Raw genomic sequence first — 26,177 nt, 5'->3', positions numbered from 1 at the left:
GGGATTTCTCTCTCTCCCTCCGTTTCCACCTGGAGTGTATGCTGGGAGGATCTGCAGAGCGGCTCAGACGTCACAAGCTAATTCCTCACCACCACCTACTGGGAGAATCTGCAGAGCCGCAACATTCTTCACATGCCAGATTCCCCGTTTGTTCTGTTGCTCAACCTAATTCTATCTTGTGACTCTGAGAATAAATACGCCCTTGCTTTGGCTAACTCTGAAACAACTCTCTCTGTGCCATTGCGCTTGGGGTCGGTTACAAACCCTAACAAAAGCATTATTTTCTCCATACACAGGTAATAAACACAGACGAAATTTTTATTCTCAACTGGAAATTATCACCAGCATGCTTTTTTTTTAACAAAAAGTCAGTAAAAGTATTTTTTTTACAAAAAAAAAGTAAAAAATGTACAGTAAAAAAGTTAAAGATTATTAAATAATTTAATTGTGGGAAATTCAATATACATATATACAGTACACATATGACTAGAGTGCAGTCATATAGAGTGCAGGATGCCTGAGGCGTATCCAAAAAAAATATTGCACCCGTCAAACGGTAACGCTCAATTGTGGGATATTCAACATACATAATATACAGTACACATATGACTAGAGTGCAGTCATATAGAGTGCAGGATGATTGCACCTGTCAAACGGTAACGCTCAATTGTGGGATATTCAATATACATATATACAGTACACATATGACTAGAGTGCAGTCATAGAGTGCAGGATGCCTGAGGCGTATCCAAAAAAAAAATTCACCTGTCAAACGGTAACGCTCAATTGTGCCACTCAGTAAAACAGTTTCGGTCTATAATTAGACAGAGGGCGACATCGCTGCGGGAGGGGCGATGGGAACAGGGAGATGGCTTGCGTTCCTGTCAAGAGGAGCTCCTGTGCTGTCCAGTCCACACAGCTCGCCCATCATCACTGAAATTAACTCCTTGTGGGAGAGATGCGCTTCCTGCTTCGCCTCACAGATCTCGCAGTGCAGAATGTAGGCGTTGGTGGTAGCAATGTCGAGACAGTGAAAGAAGATGGTGCGATACCACCGGCCAGTTCTCCGGTGGGTTGAGTAGTACTGTATGAGCTGATCTGATAAGTCGACTCCACCCATATGTTTGTTGTACTCTACGATAGGGCACGGAAACCAGACAACCGACCAGGTCCCATCGGCCGCCTTGACCCTCCTCTTGACCTTCTGACCAGGAGGTGTGATTGCTGGGTGGATGGTGGAGCACACAGACACCTAGATAGAATACAATAGAAATGAATCATTAGAAATTTGACACTACAAATTGCTCACAGTAGACATTTAGACAGAACAAAGTCACGAATAAGAATAACAAAACAAATACATACATACACACACATACATACCAACTTTGTGTCCTTCCACTTTACGAAGACCAGGGACCCGTCTCTGATCCAGCGGATGAGACCTCTCTCACACTTCATCTTGAGGGCATTAGCTCTCCTCTTGGGAACGTCTTTCCTGCTCTCCCTGTAGGTTCCACAGGCTCCCAGCTTCATGGCCAGCAAGTCCAGGAACAGCTTGGGACTGGTGTAGTAATTATCAACATAAATGTGATATCCAGTCCCAAGCCATCCTGGATCAAGGAGGTCCACAACAGCATCATAAGTGATGCCGTGTTCACTTGTATGGATGTGTGCCTTCCCAAGGTAAACATTGAAGCCGATGGTGTAGCCGTTATCAGAGTCAGCGAGCACGAACAGTTTGACCCCCCATTTGGTCGGCTTGTCCTTCATGTATTGCGTCATGCCGGTGTGTGCCCTTGTGGCCACCATCCTCTCATCCACTGCCAGGTGCCGCTTAGGGTGGTAGTGCACCTTGCAGGCCTCACCGATGTCGAGGATGAGCGGCTTGATACGGAACAGTTTATCATGGTCCTTTGTTCCCTTCCTGGTGTCGTTCCTGGCATCCTCCTCGGGATCGCTCAGGTGGAGGTTCCACAAGATTGACCTGAAGTCAAAGTCATATTATAAGTCATATAACGACACTATAAACATAAGTAACATATGGGACACGATGTACACTATACAGGAATATATATTATACCTGAATCTGTCCCGGAACATGACCATTCTTGGTAGGGGCACAGAGAGAAGGTGTTTGACCTTCCAGAAGTCCTGGATACAAGACAGTGGGACGAGCCCCATGTACAGCAGCAGGCCGATGAACTTGTACAATTCATCGGCCTCGACATCCTCCCACTTGGTCTTTTGCCCCAGTGCCTGTATATTGTATTGTAACTCAGTTAGTCACATTTTACAGGAAAAAGCATTTCATATAAAAGTACAGCTAATAAAGAAACTTGAAACTTCCCCGGTTCTTTGCCGCGTTCTTGTTTGTGTTGATACACAGTGTAAGATTCTGATCAAACTGGCCAGTATCACGTCTTCGTCTGTTTGGCCCTCCATCCAATTCCTCTGCGTTGTGTACTTTTAATGGTCCTGACGTCTCCGATACTGGTAGATAAGATCCTTATCTCCCCCGTTAGTGCAATCCATAAACCATAATACTTCCCCACCTCCGTAAGAATTCGACACTTCGACAACGTGAAATACCTTACAAGGAAAAGCGTGGTTTTATTTCTCTAAACAGAAACCTCAGCTCAGATTTTAACAGATGTTATTGTCCTTGAAGAGTCTATTCTAATGATCTTTCGGTGTGTTCAGATTATCGTCCTTTTGCTGTTCAGTCCAATAGTGTTCAGGCCTGTTCGTTAGCCGAACCCTCCTCGTGTTAGCCGAAGCTACTGTAATGATGATGTGGCATTCTCCCTTCCCCCCCCCCTCCGTGGTGGAGGAGGAAGAGTCTCTCCTCTGTGTGATCTCAGTCCTACTCGCTCTTGGTCAGATTCTAGTCTGAGTCAGATTCTAGTCTGACTTACACCCGGAAACACCGTTCGACTCATAGATGTTCGTCGTCGCAACGACGGCCCCGCCTTCTGGTTGTCATGCGACGTGTTGTCATGACAACTGCATAACCTTTAACACTAATAAACTCACGTTTCATTAAGATGAACCTCTCTCCCTCCTGCCCTGGGAGACAGTACACTCTAATCTCAGATGTTCTTCTAATGAATTCATAACAAAACCCTCGCTGACGCGGCCTGTGCCTGTGAAATCACTGGTTCCACCACCGTCAATATCACCGTCTCCTGCTTCCATGCACATTCGATCTACCATTTTAGCTGTGGTCATCTCTCCCCAATCTATACATCACATACATTGAAAAAGTACCGTTTTCTCTCGGGTCTTCATGGTATCCATGGAAAAATAGAGCATGAAGAGCTCCTTCGGTGTATACGTGGCATGGGGGTCTAGCTGCGGTCCTGGGGGCCTGCGCGGCATGAACAGGATCACTGTCGGTCTTCCAGGGCGTCTGATCTCCTGCCTGAGCTTGGCCTGGCCTGGGTTGTCCTGCGTCGGACTGGAGCAGGCTGCTCATCATGTCTGCACATAAATGGCACACACATTGTACATATAAAACACTGCTCATACAACACACACACACTGTATATACACTCAATATTCCATTCTGTATATATTACGTACAAAGTCTGCAAACCTAGTAATAATAAAAAAGCAATAAACATCCATAATAAGTCTCTCACCTATCTGGGTCATTTCTTGACCTGGATCGGGCTTGGGCACGCCCTGCCCCCCTAGATGTCCCAGGCAAATCATTGCTGTAGACCAGGGGTGGCCAACCCGCGGCTCTTTGCCCGTCAATGTGCGGCTCTTCCATCCATAAAAAAAAAAAAAATTTTTTTTTTTTTTTTTATTTTTTTTTTACTTTTTTTTTATTTTTTTTACTTTTATTTTTTTTATGTCACTCATTCCATAAGGACGTAGAATAAACATTTACAATTTTTTTTAAATGGTCCATTTGCATGTTCTTGGTATCTGAATCTAGGGACATATATGGATCAGTGTCAGAAATAGTGTGTCTGTTACTAGGCTTGAGTAAATTGTAATGAACCAAAGGAGAATATCAATTCTATTTAAAAAAAAAATTATCTTTGACTGTAAATAACACCATGCTAAAATTGACCAGACCTGAAAAATCTAAGCAAATGAATAAAGGGAAGATGATTAAACAGAAGGTTTTGTAGATACAGTACTGAATTCTGCCATCTTTTTTATAATGTAAATTTCTCCACCATTTTTCATCATATTGCAACACCGTTTTTTGCAAGACGTTCACAGAAAGGTAGAGAAACTAACTGCGTTCTGTTTTATGGCAATAACGTTCAGGTTTGTGGGAGATAATCCCAAAAAATAAGAGAAATTAAAAAGTAAATCCAGAAGTCAGATGATTGACAGGGGCTGGTGTGAGCTGGGTAGGGTAGTTTTTCGAAATTTGAAAGCCCTGAGTCTCTTCCTTCAAAAGACTACACTCACTTTTGGCTGTGCCACTTCCTCCTGTCAATATGCGCCGGTTTCCGACTCAATGCCCTGAGATTTCTATAATCTTATATTTCACTAATAACAGTTAAAATAATTGGTAAACAAACATAATGCTGAAAATATACACTTTTACTGTATATCTCGGGCTTAAGAGGTTAACACTGTGAGGCCCAAATTAAAAAGAAATTAGCAACTTCAGAGGCCAGAGGGTGGGACATATAAACACATTTACTATCAAATAGCATTGTGAGGCTGAACAACAGGACCAATTGACTATACATGTGCTTAAAGGGGAACTATCTTAAATGGCTTTTTTCAGTGTTTACCATTGTTTCTTAGCTATGTGGACTTATATTAATAGGATATATGTCTCTAATTCTCATATTGGCGAATTCTTCCAATTCTCCTCTCACAATATTCACCCTCACTGAACTGAGTCATCTGAAAATGTGCATATCTGTGATGTCAGAGATTTCTCAGCTGCATAATAATGTGGCAGTTGATGTGGCAGTTGGCACCAGGCCACACAGTGGTTGGAGCCCAGCCTCAAAACGGCTTAAGATCTTGAGGTAGAAAAATGCGGTTTTTAGTACTTGATTAGAAATACAAAACAATGCATTTAAAAAAAAAAAAAACCTAGGTGTTCCATAGACTCACAGGAATTGTGTAAAAGTGCCCAAATAGTGAAAGAAATAGTAAAATAGTTCCCCTTTAACATTTTTTAAATAAACATTATTTTTTTAAATGGCTAAAAGTGATTTTGTAATTTTGCAACCGTGGGTCTCACAGGGTACTTTTAACCCTGTGAGGCCCAAATAAAAAAGACATTAGCAACTTCAGAGGCCAGAGGGTGAGACCTATAAACACATGAAGGGTGCCATGACTGAAAAAAAAGTTGAGAAACGCTGGTATGGTGTGGCTCTTTGTGGTACCACAGTCATTTTTTGTGGCTCTTAGTCTCTGACTGGTTGGCCACCCCTGCTGTAGACAATGACATGTAAAAATACATTATTTTCAACTTTTATGAACAGAGTAATAACTAAAACAAAAGCACTAATAATAATAATAATAATAATAATAATAAGTCTCTCACCTGTCTTGGTTAGCCCTCCTTCCATGTCTCACTGAACTGGTTGAAGGCAGGGCTTCTGCTCCTTCTGCTCCTTGCTCCTCCTCACTGTAGAAAACAATAAAAAGCACATTATTTTCAACAAGGACTCTCTTGATGCTGTCACGTTTTAGACTCAATCGTGAAAGTTGTAATAAGATATTTAAAAATATAAGAGATGAAACACTTTTGAAGGTATTTATTATAAAAAGTTAGCAATGTAATATAAAAAGTGAATAAGCAAAGTATTTATACAAGGTGAATATAGCAAGGTACAATTGAAATCTAGATTGTTACAACCGGCCGGTCGAGTATATAAAAGAAAGAAAAAACAGTGAATTCATTGGTCAGTCCAGCATGTCTCGTCCGTCCAGTCCAGTCAAAGCAGAGAAGAAGAAGAAGTGAAGTCCAGTGGTGTCTCTGTCAGGGTGTTTTATTGGCCCCCTAGTCCAGTGTGTATGTGTCTTTGTCCTGAGTGCACGTTGTGTGTCTGTGTGTATTGGTCCGCCTGTATGTCCGCCGTGCATGAGTGCGTGGAACGCACATTTACGTGCAAGTTTGTGCGTGTGTGTCTCTATGATAACGATCTGTGATTTAATGGAGTCTGGAATATGTGACCAGTGGATGACCTGGTCGTATATTAGTTGGCTTGTGGCATTTTGTCATAATGAGTTGCACTGTGTGCGCGTTGAGAGCGAGGGTGTATGTGTGTGTGTGTGTGTGGGGAAGATGTGTGCGTGTGACGTGTGTGTAGGTTTGTGTGTGTGTGTGCTTTGAGAGTGTGGGGGTGTGGATGTGTGTGTGTGTGTGAGCTTGTCCTATGTGTAAGTGTGTGTGTATCTGGTGTGTGTGTATGCTTGTGTGTGAGAGGGACGGAACCATGCACCAGGGGTCAGCTGCAGGTCACTGATCTGTGAGTGGCCCTCTGGCTGAGAGAGAGACGTAAACAAACTTTATATAGTGTGGTGATGGGAGAATTTCTCTACATGATACGTGTCATATTTCAACAATGCACACTTATCATGTACACTTATCCTGTACATGTGCATTCATCATGTGCACTTATCATGTGAAAGCCTTTCTTTGCCTTTCCCAACAAGTCTGACTAAAACAAAAGCAATCAAAGTCCAAAATAAGTGTCTTTACCTTTCATTGTTGTCATCATCAGTGGACCTTTCGTCACCATCACCAACAAAAGATGGATTGTCAACGTCGTCATCATGATCTGAAGCATCTGAAGATTCTTCTTCAGCTGTATCCTCACCCAACAGTTCTCTCATGTCCTGGTCTCCAGCGTAGAGAGATCTCCACATTGGCACAGAGCTAACACGCTCACTTCGACGCATGTTAGCACAGGATAGCTCAAACTACTACTACTAAAATGTCTACTAATACTACTACTACTACTACTACTACTACTACTACTGCTACTACAACTACTACTACTGCTACAGTACTACTACTACTACCACTACTATTACTGCTACTACTACTGCTACTACTACTGTTATAAAAGTCAAACTACTAACTACAAACTACAACTACTGGAAAAACGGTGTTGTCCGACAGAAATTATCTAATGGACGAATTTCTCGCTCACATGCAGGCTTCTTCTACTCCTTTTTCTCGCAGTAAACTTCCGCCTCCTTCGTCACTTCCTCCCAATCTTTTCCGTTTCATTCTAGCACAAAGAATGGCCAAGATATTGATACAAATGTAACACGTGCGTAAAAGTTTATTTAGCATCGAATTGAAATGATCCTGGTTCAGTCATTTATTGGTTTATCAACACAAAATAAAAAGTAGCGTGTAGTTTCAAGGCCACGTCATAATGCCACGCCGAAAAAAAACCCGGAAATGGACTACATTTTCGGTACAGAGCGTCACAAACTGATGACGTCACTTCATCACGGCGCCGTGAGCCCTGACCGCAAACCGTTAACCATTTGGGAATCACTGAAGGCGTACTTAAGGGGACAGGTGATTTCATATTGTGCCAACCAAAGGAAGATAAACACGGCACGCCTTAACCCTTTATCTGCCAGGGATTATTCTGATCTTAATCCACTGTCTGCCAGTACTGTAAGTCTATGTAGATGTTCCCCTTCTTTGCAGGGCTATAACTTTTTAAATTGTATTGCTAAATTGACATTACTATGGCCCATTCAACGTCAAGTATCTATCGTTTAGGATGTAGCAACGTTCTACTTTTTCATTCACATATTCATACTAAAATACGGTCTAAAGTATAAATATGTTTTTATCGTTTTCTGCAGCATTCTGCAGAACGCGAGTTATAGCTATAAATACATACATCATCAAATGTAGTTTGATGCCGATTGACGTCAGATACAAATTTTCAATTGTACAAGGTCCTAAACGTCCTGCCTCATCATCTGCTGGTGACCGGAGGGGGGGGGGGGGGGGGGGGTTATAAGTCCGTGGCCGACGTTAAATCATTCATGTAGTATGGGCGATACATAGATCACAGCAGTTTATATGGATCATAATATTCAAACACGCTGAAACCTACCGCAGCTTCCTCTGACCGTTGGGTGGTCAGCGTGGAGCAGAAAGTTTGCGATTATGGGATGTTGATATATGCGATCCATGTCCAGGTTGTATAATGCTATATGCGTCCAAATCATGTTTATCGAGTTATTGGCAACGGATCGCTGTCCAGTGTGTCGAGCTGGAGTCCCGCTAACGATAGCGAGTGCCCGGACCGAATATGGATGAGCACCACTTCCGGCGCGTCACTTCCTGTTTGGGCGATCCGCCGATCGGCCACCAGATGGCGCTCTTGAACCGTTGGAGAGTTGAGAGGAGATCAACAGGAGATCTCAAGTCTCCGTGGGTGAAATATGATTGCCATCACAGATTTTTGAAATATTGATCTCAAAGACGCCTTACGGCGTCATTGGCAGATTACGCATGGCGGAGAATGAAAGGGTTAAGCAACTGACGGACGAGATTTTGGAGCTAGATAGACTACATTGCCACTCGCCATCAACCGACACGTTGAAAAAACGTATATCGCTGCTAACTGAGTTTGACCTCCTGTCAACGCGACAGGCTGAGTACCTCATTACCAAAACGCGACAGGGGTACTATGAACATGGATCAGCTGCGACAAAGAACTGCCAACCAGTCCATCCCCTCTATCAACGACGAGCAGGGCTCAAAAGCCACTGACAACCTTAAAATGAATAAAAGCTTTAAAACTTTCTACCAATCGTTATACACCTCGGACTCACAAGTGGGGCCCTCCACGCTAGACGATTTCTACAGGACCCTCCGCGTCCCGACAGTCGACCCAGAGAGGGCCGCAGATCTGGAGGAGGGACTTACGGTTGCGGAGATTACGTCAGCGATTAGATCTATGCAGAGTGGCAAGTCCCCGGGGCCAGACGGTTACCCTACAGACTTCTACAAAAAATTCTCAACCCAGCTGTCCCCACTGCTGCTAGCCGTATTTGACAAATCGTTCTCGACAAATTCTCTTCCTCTGACCATGCGCCAAGCGGTTATCTCCTTAATCCTTAAGAAAGACAAGAACCCCCTGGAATGCGGCTTGTTCCGTCCAATTTCCCTCCTTAACACTTTTTATTCATAGATTCATACAAAAATACCTTCTAGAATATAAGTATGTTTTTATCGTTTTCTGCAGTAATTCATAGAACGTGAGTTATAGGCATAAACGCATATATAGATTATCAATTGCCGTTTATTCCGATACACGCTATATTAAAAAATTCAACTGTATATGATCCTATACGTTATGCATCATCATGCGCATATGAAAGGGGGGGGGGGTCGTTTATAATTCCGTGATCGTCAGTAAATGCTTTATGTAGTATGGGTGATATATTGATCAGATCAGTTTGCAGTGAAATTAATAAACACATGGGGCAAACGCTGAAATCTTTGTGAAAACAAGTCTGATTATCCTAAGACTGGTAAAATAGATTCCTTACCTGAGATCAGATGTTATCCAAAAAGATTATTCCAATTCCTGATCGCCATTCCAAATATCGATCACGCTTATTGATTACAGTGGTGGTACTGTAAATACATAATCGTCGCTGTTCTGAGGGCCGGCGATCACTTGGTCTCTTCAGATGCCTTGACGGGAAAATAAAATGAGGAAACTGGCCACCCCCCCAGTATCAGTCTGAGCTGATGGGGTGCAGTTACACAGTGGGAGAGATGATAGGGGGTGGTATCTTAACAATTGAGCTCATAGAGACTCTGCAGCACTAACCCATGGCTCGATTGATAATTTTTTATTTACATTACACCCAGTGTCCATACTCCCCTCTAGGGGGTGGGGTAAGAGGGGGAGGCGCTGACACCCAGCATCCATACCCCCCTCCAGGGGGTGGGGTAAGAGGGGGAGGCGCTGACACCCAGTGTCCATACTCCCCTCTAGGGGGTGGGGTAAGAGGGGGAGGCGCTGACACCCAGCGTCCATACTCCCCTCTAGGGGGTGGGGTAAAAGGGGGAGGCGCTGACGCCCAGCCCACTGGTGGTGGCTCTCTGGTGGTGGGCTCCAGGGGGGGGGAGTCATCACCCTGGTAACAGGTACAGCAGCATCTCCTCTAGGGTTGGCCAGCCTGCAGGGTCTTTGGATAGACAGCTCCGCAACATATCCTTGCATCTTTGGGATAGCGTGTCCTCAATGTAGGGATCAAGGCAGATGATCTCCTGGGGGGACCCGAAGGGGAAGTCATCATGCACCATGCAGTACAGCACCACCCCCAACTGCCACACAGTGAGCCCCACTGCCTTGTAGGCTTCACTGGTATAACTGTTAACACCTTTTACCTCCTCGTACAATCCATCATGCAGGTCGCAGCCATTGCCAAAGTCTATGAGCCTGAGGCGCGGGACGTCAGAACCGGTTTCTACCAGGATGTTCCCAGCTTTAATGTCCCGGTGCAGAACTCCTCTAGAGTGGACCTCTATTACAGCCTGAACCAGCTGCCTCATGAAGACCTTGGCTTGGAGCTCCGGCAGCCTCCCCCTTCTCTACTGATGATGTAATCGAAGAGGTCGGTGGACGGGTCTCTCCAGGACTAGCAGTACCTCCTGCTCCAGGCTGTACCAGTCCAACAGGGCCACGGCTGCACTCTGTCCTGGCTCCCCTGCCACCCTCAGCAGGAGCTGCACCTCCAGGGGGAACTCATACATCGTTGAGCCACTGAGCCTCACCTGGGTGTTGGTGACTTTGTCCTTGGGTATGTGTTTTATCGCCACAGGTAGCTTGTCCTCTTTGCGATAGTCGGCAAACACGGTTCCAAAGCCTCCTTCCCCCAGAGTCTCCAGTTCCTCGTACCTGGTCTCAAAAGCATCTCGACTGCACAGGATCTCCATGTCCTCAGCTACAGTCCACCTGTCGCTGCTCTGGTCATAGCACTCCCTGTTGGAAATGGTGTTCAAGTAGTAGGCCTCCACGCTACGCAGGTGGTTTGCCAATAGGACCTCATGGAGCAGGCTTGGGAGCCTGAGGGTCCTGCAGTGGCTGTCCCTCACCACAGGGTTGTTCTGGCCGTTGTTCGCCTCATACCTGGCCTCAAAAGCATCATCCTCCTCCTCGATCTCCTTCTCCTCTCCTCTGAGGGCAGCTGCACCTGGTATTTGGACATCAAGGGTCCTTTTCCTCAAGACGTATCTCTTCGCCCCTGGACAGACGAGCCAGCCAACGTGGCCTTGGGGTTGAAAGGTCATCTGGTGCAGAGACGTCTGGAGTCGTGATGTCCTTCAGCTCAGTGTTACTGACACTGTCATCTGGTGCAGAGAGAGACGTGTTGAGTCATGATGTCCTTCACCTCAGTGTTACTGACACTGTCCTCTGGTGCAGAGAGAGACATGTTGAGTCGTGATGTCCTTCACCTCAGTGTTACTGACACTGTCCTCTGGTGCAGAGAGAGACGCAGAGTAGGGATGCACGATATTGATTTTTTGACACCGATATCGATAACTTTATGCTCCTCAGGCCGATAACCGATATCGATAACCGATATTTATTGTATTATAATCTTTTTTCTTAATGTATATATTATTATTTTTTATCAAATTTTTTTTTTCAACATGAAACAAAACATATCACAATACAATAATAATACATAAAAAGACTTCCCAGGACAATAACTTAACACCAACTTAAATGTGACCTAACCAGACAACAGAAACAAAAGCCAAGACAACAGTATTGACTGATAAAGTGACCATATTTATTTTTCCAAATGAAAATTCACAATCCGTCAACAACTTATAATACATCCAACCTAAGACGCTCGAAGCTTTTTGTTCTTCTTTTTTCAAAGCGGAGCCTTGAAAAAAAGGCTTTGAGTGGACACATCACCACCACAACAAGTCACCTGCAACAAGCTAGAAGCTAGAACCTAGAAGCTAGAAGCTGCTGTGAATCCAAAGCCAGCTATTGACGAGTCGTTTGCTAAATTAAAGAAGTTTGACAGAAATGACCCAAGGGCTCAAGCCGCTAGCTTTTAAGCTTTTAAATTAACCTGGCTACTATGGAGCAATAAGTGACTGCGTTCAACCGAGGGTTGCATCACAGCCATGGAAGAGGCTAGATTTGCTTAGCTCCTCGCGTCGTCGTAGGCTTCTAAGTTAACACAATAACACACCATCGTAGCGGTGGTGATGCCGCAGGTGACCCGTCAGGCTGGATGTATTACAAGTTGTTGCCCTTTTCCCTCCTTGTGGAACTTCTCCATTGCATTTATTACAAATAGCAAGCGATCTTTTTCCTCTGAAATTCCGAGTACCGACGCGGCCATCTTTGTTTTTAACGTCCGCGCTGATTCAGAAACGTACGTGCCTACGTCACAGCCAAGAAAGGGAGCGCTCGATTTGTGTAAAACGCCCTGTTCTTAAACCACACGCTGTCAGTCGTACCACAGTACTGGCAAAACGGGATGAGCCTACAGTCAAAACAAACGCACTTCATTCCAATTCACCCACACAGCATTTTCTTTTACCAAAAAATATATTATATTATCGGAGCTATTAATAACGTTATCGGGTTTATCGGGATGACGTCATAATTGCTGATATCGGCCCGATAATTATCGTGCATCCCTAGTGCAGAGACGTCTAGAGTCGTGATGTCCTTCACCTCAGTGTTACTGACACTGTCATCTGGTGCAGAGAGAGACGTGTTGAGTCATGATGTCCTTCACCTCAGTGTGACTGACAAGTCATCTGGTGCAGAGACGTGTTGAGTCATGATGTCCTTCACCTCAGTGTTACTGACACTGTCATCAGGTGCAGAGACATCTGGAGTCCTGGTGTCCTTCACCTCAGTGTTACTGACACGTCATCTGGTGCAGAGACATCTGGAGTCGTGATGTCCTTCACCTCAGTGTTACTGACACGTCATCTGGTGCAGAGGCGTCTGGAGTCCTGGTGTCCTTCACCTCAGTGTTACTGACGCGTCATCTGGTGCAGAGACGTCTGGAGTCCTGGTGTCCTTCACCTCAGTGTTACTGACGCGTGGGGTGGAGGTCGGGTGGAGGAACCTGTAGAGGCTGCAGCTACTGTCCTTGAACGTGGCCCGTCTCTTCTCCTTGCCGAACACCTTGTGCCCCACCGCCTCGAACACCTGCGAGTCCATCATGGCCTGGCAGAGGCGCACGGCCTTGAAGCGGGGCACCTCCTCCTATATTTTCTATTATAGCTATGTATTCATTGTCATTGTCAATTGACAGTATAAACCTTCCCTTCAATATGCCATAAAGAAATAATTTTTTCATCAATACGTTCCCGTTTTATAGCCTAATGAATATGAGCGTTATATGGGAATGATCTGGGATAATTCCTGCAAAGCTAAGGCGCTAAGCTAATAATGTTAAATCTATTGGCGTTTTGTCCCTACACAAGCTAGAGTTAAAAATCTAAATGCATATGATCTGTATCATGTTCCACCATGAATGCATGAAAGGGGGGGGGGGGGGGGGGGGGGGAGTTGTTTCTGATTATTGATTACCAATAACGGCATTCGTTATTACAACAACATACGCTGATCAGGGGGTAGCTATGAGAACAAGGCCCGATCAGGCTGAAATTGACGTCAAATCGCTCTTACCTGTGGCCGGTTGGATTCCAAAAAGAATTTCTCAGTTATTTGATCGCCATCTGGTAGATCGGTATGTCCATTGGCTGATGCTATATTCCTTTACTGCATACTGAATTCGGCGCCGCAAAAAGTATTCCAGGCGATCGGGTAAAGCCCTCACTTCAGGCTAACAGAAAAGTCCACCCGGAGCAAAAGAAAAGTGACACCAGGTCTGAAACAAGGATTACTGCATTCTCGAGACAGCGCCACTACCAGGATCTGGCCGGTACTGCACTTTCCGAGTCCCAATATGCCTTTTCCAGCCAAAATACAGCTCTGTGACAGTGAATAGGATATTAAAATCGAATAAAAAAAAAAAAAAATAGTTAAATGCGTATATATACGTGATTGGCCTTCAAGCGCTGGCTCCCAATCACGTATATATATGTGGATGGCCGGGAATGTGTTAAAATCTTCATTTACACGGCAGCCATTTTGGATTTGTCTCTCACTAATTGTCCCTGCCTTTTAAAAAAATACACCCCAGCTAAATTTGACAGTGTTGTGAAGAAGGCACGACAACGCCTCTACTTCCTCAGGCGCCTAAGGAAGTTCCAAGTCAGTCAGAAGATCCTTAAGAACTTCTACTCATGTACAATAGAGAGCATCTTGACCGGCAACATCACCTCCTGGTTTGGGAATAGCACTGCACAAGACCGAAGCAGACTACAAAGAGTGACACGTTCAGCCGAACGCACAATTGGAGGGGGGCTCCCCACCCTCCAGAACATTTACAACAAGCGTTGCAAGGGCAAGGCTAAGAGAATCATTAAAGACTCCAGTCACCCGAACAACTGCCTCTTTGAACTGCTGCGGTCAGGCAAGCGATACCGGAGTCTCAAGGCGAGCACAGAAAGACTCAGAAGAAGCTTCTATCCCCAGGCCATCAGGCTGCTAAACGAACAATGAACACTACACAACAACAACCACCAAACGCACATAGCACACACATCCACACGCACACACTCACTTTAAACAAACACACTGTAGCACCCACTCCACACACTTTATAGCACACACCCACTTTAAACAAACACACTGTAGCACCCACTCCCCACACTTTATATTTATTGATGAAGGATTGCACTACAACTCGTACACCTTACTGTAAATTGTACCTAAATTGTACCTCATCCCATTTCTGCTTTGCACTATATAGTACTGTACATTAGTACACTGCATAGTATTGTATATTATATGGTAACTCAGAACATTGTACATATGTCTATACCGAACACTGTGACCTCATTTTCTTCTTCTAAATTACATGCTATACTATGTTATTTGATACTATCTTGTCTAGCACAGTCTCTGGAGCGTAACAGTAAGAAGCATTTTGTATGAAAGTATTCTGTACTTCTGTATGACAACTATTAAAGAAACTTGAAAACTTGAACTTTAATTTTTTTTTCTTTTTTTCAACATGAAACAAAACATATCACAATACAATAATAATACATAAAAAGACTTCCCAGGACAATAACTTAACACCACATGACAAGACAATAACTGAGACAGACTGTACAGTGATCATCCTACATGGACACTCGCTCATTCTCTCTCCCCCCCCCGCTCACCCAAGGACCTCAACGTGAGTCACACTCACAATACATTATTCAGTAATCAAAAACAAAAAGCAAAACAAAAATGTCCAAACTTATATGCGTTCTTTTAACTTTGCCATCCACAATGCTTTCTGGGGTTAATCAGGGCTTTTGGATTTTCCCCAGGAACAAGATGCTGTGAACCATCTGTTGTGTGACAAAAAAAAATACTTACCACATCCAGGACACAGGAAAATGGACTCCGTTTTGGCAGTTGAGAAGAGTTAAACGACCCAGGGTATATCTCCTTCAAGTCAGCCAGCATTTTCGTATCATCCACAATGCTTTCTGGGGTTAATCGGGGCTTTTGGATTTTCCCCAGGAACAAGATGCTGTGAACCATCTGTTGTGTGACAAAAAAAAATACTTACCACATCCAGGACACAGGAAAATGGACTCCGTTTTGGCAGTTGAGAAGAGTTAAACGACCCAGGGTATATCTCCTTCAAGTCAGCCAGCATTTTCGTATCATCCACAATGCTTTCTGGGGTTAATCAGGGCTTTTGGATTTTCCCCAGGAACAAGATGCTGTGAACCATCTGTTGTGTGACAAAAAAAAGAATACGTACCACATCCAGGACACAGGAAAATGGACTCCGTTTTGGCAGTTGAGAAGAGTTAAACGACCCAGGGTATATCTCCTTCAAGTCAGCCAGCATTTTCGTATCATCCACAATGCTTTCTGGGGTTAATCGGGGCTTTTGGATTTCAACGAAAACAAACAGTATATTTCTATTTCTATCACAAATTCTCTCAATAAAAATAATTTTAAAAGAACAACATTTATGCAAAATTTTGAAGAAATTTTATCTGAAATTACAGTTGTATAGTAAACATGTTTCTTTTTGATCTTGCACTGTTTTGCAGCCTCTCGCCGGGAGAATGGAGTCTGTGACAAACATCCATCAAGTAAAATAAGGTAAAAAATATAACGGATCAAGAGACAGGGAATACAGGAAAAAACAAGGTCACCTAACTGAAGGCTTGTGTAAGAGAGACAAGGACTATATTAGAAACAATATAAAAACATGTATACATACACACGTACATGTGCACACACAAATTAGGAATTACATTTTTTCTTCTTCTGCCTAATTACAAAGGAAGTCTCTGAAAAACAATCTGAACAGTAATTTGAAAAGGAAATAGGAAAAGCCTACTTAGCGACTACATCACACTTCTGGAGCAAAAAGGAAAATGTTGAGAAATCTCAACTCAGACAATGACAAAGCAGGCAAATATGCCTCCCCTCAACAAGCGACGCGGTCTCAACCGGTACGCTGAAAACAGGCCGGTATGGAAGAATGATAATGAATTAATTCATTATAGCCAAAGACGGGTAAGACTGCACGGAGAGAAACCAGCAGCAACCTAAGGCAGGCACATTCACGATTACAGGAGCCGTAAAAATCACTGTGAGCAAAGACTCACTGAAAGAGTGAACACAGAGAAGGGGAGGGGAAGAGAGTGAAACAGAAATTGCAATAGGCATTGAGGACACTATCAACACCGAATAAGTGACATCTCCAGACTCATATCTCTGGACTAATAATGCACCAGACAAAGTGAATACACATTCAAAGATCTTATGGGAGTGAAAAAGCAAAAAGCCGTCCTGCAATTAGGTTAGCCCAAAACTGGCAAACTATAATTGTTACAAAGGGTCAGATTAAACCGAATATATATATTTATTACTTGAGATATATTGTATAATATTTGTATATCGTCTGATATCCCTTGTATATTCTTTGTACATATACACGGAATATCCCTTTACCTAGGTACAGGCCAGACCATAATATTCGTTCTCCTATTGGACAGCGACCCCCTAGGCGCCAACGGCCATACCCCCAATGTCTAGTTCAAAGCCACCGCTAAGACATGTCTCAACATGCCTAGGTTTGCGCAGTAATACGAGACAGAAATGAGGTTGGCACTAGATTATTCATCTTACGTATAAATACGTTGCAGGTGGATACAGCAGTTATGTTACCCCAACAAGTTGAAGCCTTCACCACGATACAACGTGCCGTGAAGTGGGCCCGTTTTGCCCCTAAATAGAGCCTTGAGACCGCGTGCGAATTGATAGCTAAAGTGTCAGAGTTTAACGCTGTATCGTCGAGTTCGACTTATTCTATTATCAAGTAATAGTCTATTATGTATAGTGTATCGTGCGGCTACCGTTCTACAGTGACCAGCATTACCACCGTTTCATCGTACCGAGCTAGTGTGCTTATCCAGGCTGGGCGGCCTAACCTTGTGCCGCCATCCGAGGAGCCCTAGACGAGAACCGTGTGGATATGTACACTGGATAACCTACACCGACGAATGCAGAGCCCTTTTCGGCTGGATTATATTGCTTTGGTCCTGTGGCTGCTGGAGCAGAGAACCGTCTACCCCGCTGCTGTGTGGGATCTACCCGTGAGGAGCATCACTCGAGCCCGTCTCTAGGAAGAGGCTGGCTGGCTTTCATCCATGCTGTCACGCATACTTGGATTATAGCTGCTGCTTTTGTCTGCCGATCGAGGGGAGTATATGTACCGTCTCCCGTAGCTGGAGCTTATTGATTCCCCGTTGATCCAGACTTTTGCATTCGAACATTCCTCTCCCCTGCTGGCTTACAACCGGAGGGAACCCCCTTAGTATCTCCAGCCGACTACGAGTGTACCTTATATAATTCTTATGCTACAGGTGGTATTAATTATCTCCATCGTAATATGCTCATGGACTTGCGCTCTTGACCTATTCATGCACATTCTTCGCCATACAAGCGCGACCCTAATTCTCAATACTGTAATCTGATATTGCTGCTCTTCTAATAAATATTCCAAACAGGACTTTCTTTGTTAAGCCGTGTTATTGTGTGGGTGTTCATCACATATACCTGTGTACTGTATGGCCAGTAATTAAAGTACATAACTCAGTAGTGATTTAATGATACCATACTCTCAATACAGTCAGGGAATTGTACCCCTCAGTTACAATAATCATATTGACTGAAAATGTTTAATGGCAGGAGAGAAAAAATAAATACACAACAAACAGAGAGTAAGGCCACTTGAGATTTGACACACATAAGAATAGAAACATGACACAGTGAGAGTTGATATAAAAACAAAGTGAACATATATAAGACAAGTTAATGGAATAAAACAAATCAAGGATATTTGTCGCGGACCCCGTTTGCCTGGTGGGAGCTGATGGAAAAGAGTGCACAGGAAAAGAGAGGTAAGTACAACAAAAGTGAAATAATAGAAAATTAAGACAAGGTAAAGGAAATTAGGAAATATAAACGAACTTAAATAAAAAGCACAATAGACATAGTATACAATTCAAAATAGCATAGAAGTAGTAATAGGCCAGGTTTGTGCAACTGAGCTGAGGTAATCAAAGAGACACTAGAATATACTAATCAGATTAAAATAACACTACAGTGAGAGTCAGCGTCCAGAATGAGTGTGTTAACAGATGGACAATTAATTTTAGAAACAATAAGTAGGAAATAAGAACGTTGAATCAGAAACTATTCTTTTTTTTTTTTTTTTTTTTTTTTTTTTTTTAGCATGCAGAGGTTTTTAATGGTGGAGCTTTCTGTGAAATAAGACAATTCTCACATTTCAGGGAGGTGGCCTTAAACATACACCTCAGTCTAGGAGGCCAACAATTATCACCTCAGTTTTTTTTTTTTTTTCAAATAGTTTTTCTTTATTTTCCCTTTTCAACATGAAACAAGACAATACAATACAATAACAATACTAATAAACAAGACATCACAGGACAATAACAGTAATAATAATAATAATAATAATAATAATAATAATAATAATAATAATGACAATGACAAAACCATCAGTTAAATCAGAATAATGAAAAATAAAATAGTCATGTATAAATTAAATATATAAATTAATAAGAATATATATATATATACATATACATACACACATACATATATACATGCATATACCCACATGTATGTACCATAAGGCGAGATTACTTGAGCACCCGTCATCTCCAGTATCGACAACCAAGGTCCCTACCCCGTGAGGACCCCAAATCCGGCGCCCCAGCGAGCCAGAGCATCATGCCTCTTTAACACTCCGATTCACCAAGACCTCGAATCAGGGGCCCCCACCAGTCCGAGACCGCGTCTTGTTTGCTTTTCTCATATTTTTATATTCAGAGTTAATGATATTGTTTACACTGTTCATTTTTTCTCATACGTATTTTCAAATAAACAATAATAAATAATAACAACAATGACAACAACAACATCATTGTTATACAACAGACAGGCCTCTTACGCGTCTGTTGTACAACTTCTTCCACTAGGGAAACCCACCTCCAAAAAATACACAACCGGGGATAGACATCCCAAGACCCCCGGCCCCCACCCCTCCCCCAACCAAACAGCAAAACCACCAATCGACACGGCCAGCGACAGCATGCGGATATATTCACATACCGCCACTAGCCGTATCAATCAACAGCCCCTCTGCTCAATCGAGAAAACAGCGGAGACCAAAGGTCCCGGAACATCCACCCCCGGCCGCGCTCCTCCAAGGTCAATCTCTCCAATGGAAGAAGCTGGGATATCTGATCTTGAAACATCTCAAAAGTGGGCGAAGAGTCATTTTTCCAAAACAGGAGAATACATTTCTTGGCAAAGTATGTTATAACAATCAGCAGTCTATATTTTCTTGGATCCATCTGGATCTCTGGTAATTCATTAAGTAAATAGGCACATGGGGACAAGTCAAATTCCGTTTCTAATACAGATTTTGTAAATAAATGAATACAATTCCAGAATCGTTTTAGTTTATCACAGTGCCAAAACATGTGTAGAAATGTTCCTTCGTTAGTTTTACATCTAGGACAGTTTATTGAATTATCTCTAGACATTTTATGCATTTTTATTGGAGTTAAATACAATTTATGGATAAATTTAAAATTTGCTTCTTTGATTTTGTTACTTGTAAATGGAAAGTGTATTCTATCACAAATATTTAGCCATGTATTTTCTACAAATTTCATGGTTAGGTCTGTCTCCCAGATCCTCAACAAAGGCAAAAAAGATGAGTGACATTCTTTGGAGAAGATGTCATAAAATTCACAAATTTTACTTTTAATTGTGGTCGATGACATTAGTATTTCTTCTATTTCATGTAATTCTAGTCTTAGTTTATTTTCTCTTCTCAGTATGTGTATAATGTTTCTCATTTGTAAATATTTAAAGAAATCAGTATTTGGGATGGCATATTCTGTTCTTAAATCCATAAATGATTTTAACTGCATATTTGTATGAAACAGGTCTTTGAATTGACTTATCCCCAACTGAGCCCATTTGAGTATATTAATTGATCTTAGATGTTTATCTAGATCAGGATTGTGATAGATAGGAGAGTATATGGAGGTACAATTGGTGATACCCAGTTTTTTTGAGCAGTCCTTCCAAGCACATAGTGTGTTAAAAACAGTGAAGCAATTACCTATGTTTCTTATCTTTTTAAATTGTTTTATAAATATGAGAGAGTCCAATGGTAACGGGTCAACAAATTTAGCTTCTAACTGAAACCACTGTGAGTCCCGTCTTCCCAACGACCATGACAGTACATTTCTTAATTGGGCTGACCAAAAATAATGTTGGAGGTTGGGGAGACCGAGACCTCCCATGGATTCTGGTTTCATAAGTGTCAATAACTTTATCCTAGGCATTTTGTTGCACCAAATAAATTTTGAGATGGGTCTATTCATAGATTTGAAAAATTCTGTAGATAAGTAACATGGTAACATTTGAAAAAGGAAATTTAGTCTTGGAAGGACGTTCATTCTTATTACATTTATTCTTCCCAGCAGAGATAATGGGAGCGTGGACCATTTACACAGATCAGTTTTTATCTTTTCTATAAGAGGACAATAGTTTTCCCTGTACAAGTTATCTAGTTGCGGTGTAATGTTTATTCCCAAATATTTAAACCCTTCTGGAGACCAATTAAAGGGATATGTTTTATACATCGTTTCGGTTGGGGTCATATGCAGGAGACAAGCATTTGATTTATTAAAGTTTAACTTATATCCAGAGTATTTTCCAAATTGTTCTATTTCGTTATATAAGTGTGATAAGGACTGTTCTGGGTCTTTTATGTATAAAATAATGTCATCTGCGTATAAGGATATTTTATGTTCCTCCTTATTCATTTTCAGTCCTTTAATGTGAATATTGTCTCGTACACATGACGCCAGCAATTCAATCACCATCGCGAAGAGTGAACTCGACAGTGGGCATCCTTGTCTTGTCCCTCTCGTTAGTGTAAAAAAATCAGAGGAAGCTCCATTGGTAATGACAGCTGCTTTAGGATTTTTATAGATTGCTTTAATCCAAGCGATAAAGTTTGGTCCCATATTAAGCTTGTCAAGTATAGAAAAAAGAAAGTTCCATTCAACCCTATCGAAGGCCTTCTCTGCGTCCAGTGATAGGAGCAGAGAAGGGCTCCGACTGGTGTCCAAATGGTTTATTACATTTAAAAGTCTCCTTATATTGTCAGCAGAATATCTCCCTTTTATGAAACCCGATTGGTCTGGATTAATCAATTTAGGCAAAATATCTTCTAGTCTTTTTGCTAATAATTTGGTTATAATCTTGTAATCGTGATCTAAAAGACTAATAGGTCTATATGATGAACAATTTAAAGGATCTTTGCCACTTTTGTGCAATACTGTGATATGTGCTAGGTTCATTGATTGAGGGAGTATTCTATTGTGACAGAAATTATACATCATTGCCATAAAAATGGGATGAAGTTCAGTCCAAAATTCTTTATAAAATTCAGCAGAAAAACCATCTGGTCCTGGGCTTTTATTTATGAGCATTAACTTAATTGTGGCCAAAACCTCTTCTTTTGTAAATGATGAGTTAAGATATTGCTGGTCTAATTCAGACAATTTTGACAATTTCTTATTTTGTAAGTACTGGTCCAGTTGTTCTTGTGAATGAGAACTTTGAGATTTGTAAAGTGTATTGTAGAATTCAAAGAAAGCTTGATTAATCTCTTTAGGTTGATATGTTATATTATCATTGAGATTAATTGCTTTAATAGTTCTTTCAGTTTGTTCTTTCTTTAATTGATGGGCCAGTAATTTACTTGGTTTATTGCCAAATTCGTAATGCTTTTGTCTAACGTAATTCATTTTTGTTGTAATTTCGTTTGAAATATTAAGGTTTAATTTGGCCCTGGCCACAATTAATTGTCTCCAATTGTCCTCTGTAGACGCTGTCTTATGAAGTGCTTCACATCTTATTACTTCTCTCTCAAGTTCTTGTGCTTGTGCTCTTTTTACTCGCTTTTTAAATGAACCATATGAAATTATTAGTCCTCTTAAAGTGGCTTTTGCAGCCTCCCAGATAATGTTAGGGTCAATGAGGGGGTCATTATTTTCCTTTATGTAGTTTGTAATCCATGTTCGCGTTTTTACTTTAAATTCTTCATCTTGGAGTAATGAATTATCAAATTTCCATTGTTTGGTGAACGAGTTGTTCCTATTAAACTGAATAGTCATGCATATTCTGGCATGATCTGATAAAATGATTGGGCTAATTTCACATTCCTTTATCATGTATATATATTTTGAGTAAATAAAGGCATAGTCTATTCTACTATATGAGTTATGTACATTTGAGAAGAAGCTGTAGTCTTTAATGCCTGGATGTAATTCACGCCAGACATCAATTAGGCCACTTTCTGCACATAACCCTTGAAGAACTTTTGAGGATTTGGAGCTATGGTTAGTTTGACTAGACTTATCCAATGCTGTCATTGTCAGATTAAAATCTCCCGCCATCACTCCAAAACCTTTACAGTTTTCATTGAACAGCAACACCATGTCAGACATAAATGTGGGTTCATCGGCATTGGGGGCATAATCAGAAACTATTCTATAAGCAAATGGACAACAGGAAAATGATTTTAAGTGATGGAGAAATAACTAAAAATATAGATTAATTAGCAAAAGAAATAGTTAAACAGGGCTGAATTCTCAGACTGTATGTTGGTGGAGAAGAGAAACAATCTGGAATAAAAAGTGAAATTATAAAACTGAATATTTATAAAGAAAGGAAAAACAAATTAAGAAAAAGCACACACACAAGGTTGAATCAGAATATGAAATGATCTGTACTATAGTTAGTTAAATATTGTTTTTATGAACATAGAGTGAGAGTAGATAGAGTAGGGAACAACTAACATGGCAAAGGAGTCTCTACAAGTTATGTGTCCACAAGGAGACTACACAGAGCTGAGAGAAGGCGATCCACCCAGGAGCCAACCATGCACAGAGGTTCAATGACCCAACACGCCAACAGGGGATGACAAAAGTGTGACAAGAGAGGTGGAGCCAGTGACAAGAGAGGTGGAGCTATATACCACATTGCACCAGAAACTGTGGGGGGCCGAGACGACCTGGTGATCCTGCAACAATTGGCACGATCGCCCACGTGGTCCCAGGGTGGCACACTGCAGGAGGTGGTCCCAGGGTGGCACACTGCACCAGACGACGGATGACAGCAAAGAGGCTGTCATTGAGAGCAGCCCTCAGCCAGAAAGACCATCGGAGGAGAACAACGGTGGAGATCGAGGGCATGGCAGAGAGGAGACACCTGACCGACGGCTGTCGGGAGAAAGAGAAGAGACACCTGACGAGGGCTACACTGCATTGGAATTTGACAACGCACCTGTCGGGGTGCAAATACAGCAAGAAGACATCGAGAGGCCACAGAGGCCACAAAGAATGACAACTAGACCCAAAAGATACAGCGAGCCTTGATGAAAAATCAAGGACGCCTCTATCCCTATTGAATGGGGGGTAAGATTCACCTCTCAAGAAACAAGAGAGGTAAAGAAAGAGGTAAAAAAATATATATATTGTTATGAAATTTCATATTGCATAAAAAAAAGGACCCGACAATGGGGCACAACATCGCCACATCGGGTACCAAGGGACCAGGCAGGAAGCCCAGCTCTCACGGATTGAGAGCTCCGGCCAACGCACTGGCCAGACGTCACTGAGGCCTGTGATCATCCAACTGGGGTTCCGAGCCCCACACAAACATCAGGCTGACATCAGACAGAGGCACCGCACCTCTCCCACCTGCCCCAAGAGAGGAGGAAGTGTGGGCCATGAGACGATGGTTGATTGCCTGCATGACAAAACACAATATAAGAGAAACAAAATACTATATTTCTCTTAAAGAGAGGAGATGGACAGATGAACTACAAACACTACAAAATGAACAACAGATGACCAGCAAGACCAGATCGTGAAGAAGAACAACGGCAAAGATCGACCACCAATTTTTATTTTTAAATTTTACAAATTCAATTTATGACAAATGGACTATAATTCGTTTACTAATTTCTTGTATTATTTCTATTGGTAAACATTCTTTCTTTATTTCCTTTCTTTATTATCTTTCCCGATATTATTCTTAGTATTATTAACTTAATTGCTAGTTCCTTCTGTTTATTTTTTATTATTATTATTTCTGTTATTATGAATTTTACAAATTACTCTTTTGATATTAATTTTCATCAAAAATAACACTGAGTGTAACACCCACATGGGCGTCACAAGAGAGGTTATGTAGTATATTTTTGATTGGTTATTAGACATTATAGCATAATCATACTGGCTAGTCTGAAAACCAGACAATAATGTGGATTTAGCCATCTGCCCCCACGGCTGGAACCAAAAGCTTACTCATCAAACTGGTTCCCCAGAGAGAGAGTCCCCACCTGAAGGCCAAAACCAGTTGATTAGGATGTGACTGAATGACCTTTTGTTTCTAGACTGACAGAAACACACACACACTGATGAATGACACACCCCCTCACCCATTAGAATCTCACGCAGACAGAGACCAAAACCAGTTTACCCAGGTAGTGATAAGCAAATCACATCACAGCATTTAGATTCGGTTGAAACACATATAAACCACACATCTTGACATTAGAGGACACACACACGACAGGACAAGCTGTGTGTCAGAGAGATTCTTTTGTATCCTGTGATATTGCTGTATTTCTACCGCTGGTGCCCTGCTGAATAAATCGACTGAGAACCTGAAGCCATTGACTTTCAACTTGTATCCAGCGTCTACTTTCTTGCTCTGAAATTGGTCATTCCATAACTGTTGTTTACAAAGTCACAGCTGATTTGTAACCTCACTATATTAGTATTACACTGTACTGTAAATACTATTACACAGTATTTTTTGGACTGTAAATGTAAATCTACATTTCATTGTAATGACAATAATGTTTAATTCAATTTACATTAGTATGCATGCCCATCTTTTGTACAGTATAGCAGACATGCATCTTTTTAAGTATTTCATCTTTATTCTATAAAAAAAGAAAATACTAATAGACTGTAAATAACACCCAATGGTCATACACACTCTTCTTCTCTCTACAGATGCACTTCTGAAATATTTGAATCCCACCCCTGCAAATGTTGGGCCACCTGCAGACACCTCCACCTCTGAAGAGCCCAGCTCACAACACAGAGCACCATCGAACACTCCCCCTGCCCCCTCCACCTCTGAAGAGCCCAGTGATGCAGCATCAGGAATAAAGGCACCACCAATAGACCTTGCTGACTGGCCATCTCCTCTAACTGATCAGGTAAGAAGAGAGTTAGTTCACAGAGGACCATTCCAAATAAAAAAAAAAACAGCTTCACATTTCCAAAAACAAAAGGACGGCAGAAGGTGTCAACATGACCATTTTAACCCTTTTTCCGCCAATAACATCATACGACGGGCTTCAAGTTCATGCGAATTCTGCCAATAACGGCGTACGACGTGTTTCAAGTTCATATTTCATAT

General features: G+C 42.0%; 1 protein-coding gene across 1 annotated transcript; it reads right to left on the bottom strand.

The window, feature by feature from the left end:
* Positions 1 to 820: 820 nt before the first annotated feature.
* LOC311238011 (piggyBac transposable element-derived protein 4-like) lies at positions 821 to 3,381 on the bottom strand (the record flags this gene model as incomplete). The annotated part of the gene is made up of 4 exons (XM_084325979.1): positions 821 to 1,252; positions 1,384 to 1,987; positions 2,084 to 2,259; positions 3,271 to 3,381. The coding sequence occupies 4 exons, from the start codon at positions 3,379 to 3,381 to the stop codon at positions 821 to 823; spliced, it is 1,323 nt and encodes a 440-aa protein (XP_084182105.1).
* Positions 3,382 to 26,177: the final 22,796 nt, after the last annotated feature.

The sequence above is a fragment of the Notolepis coatsorum genome (genome assembly GCF_963971535.1).
Source record: "Notolepis coatsorum genome assembly, chromosome: 12".
Classification (NCBI taxonomy): domain Eukaryota; kingdom Metazoa; phylum Chordata; class Actinopteri; order Aulopiformes; family Paralepididae; genus Notolepis; species Notolepis coatsorum.
Note: the sequence above shows the minus strand (reverse complement) of the source record. Positions and strands in the feature narration are given on the sequence as shown.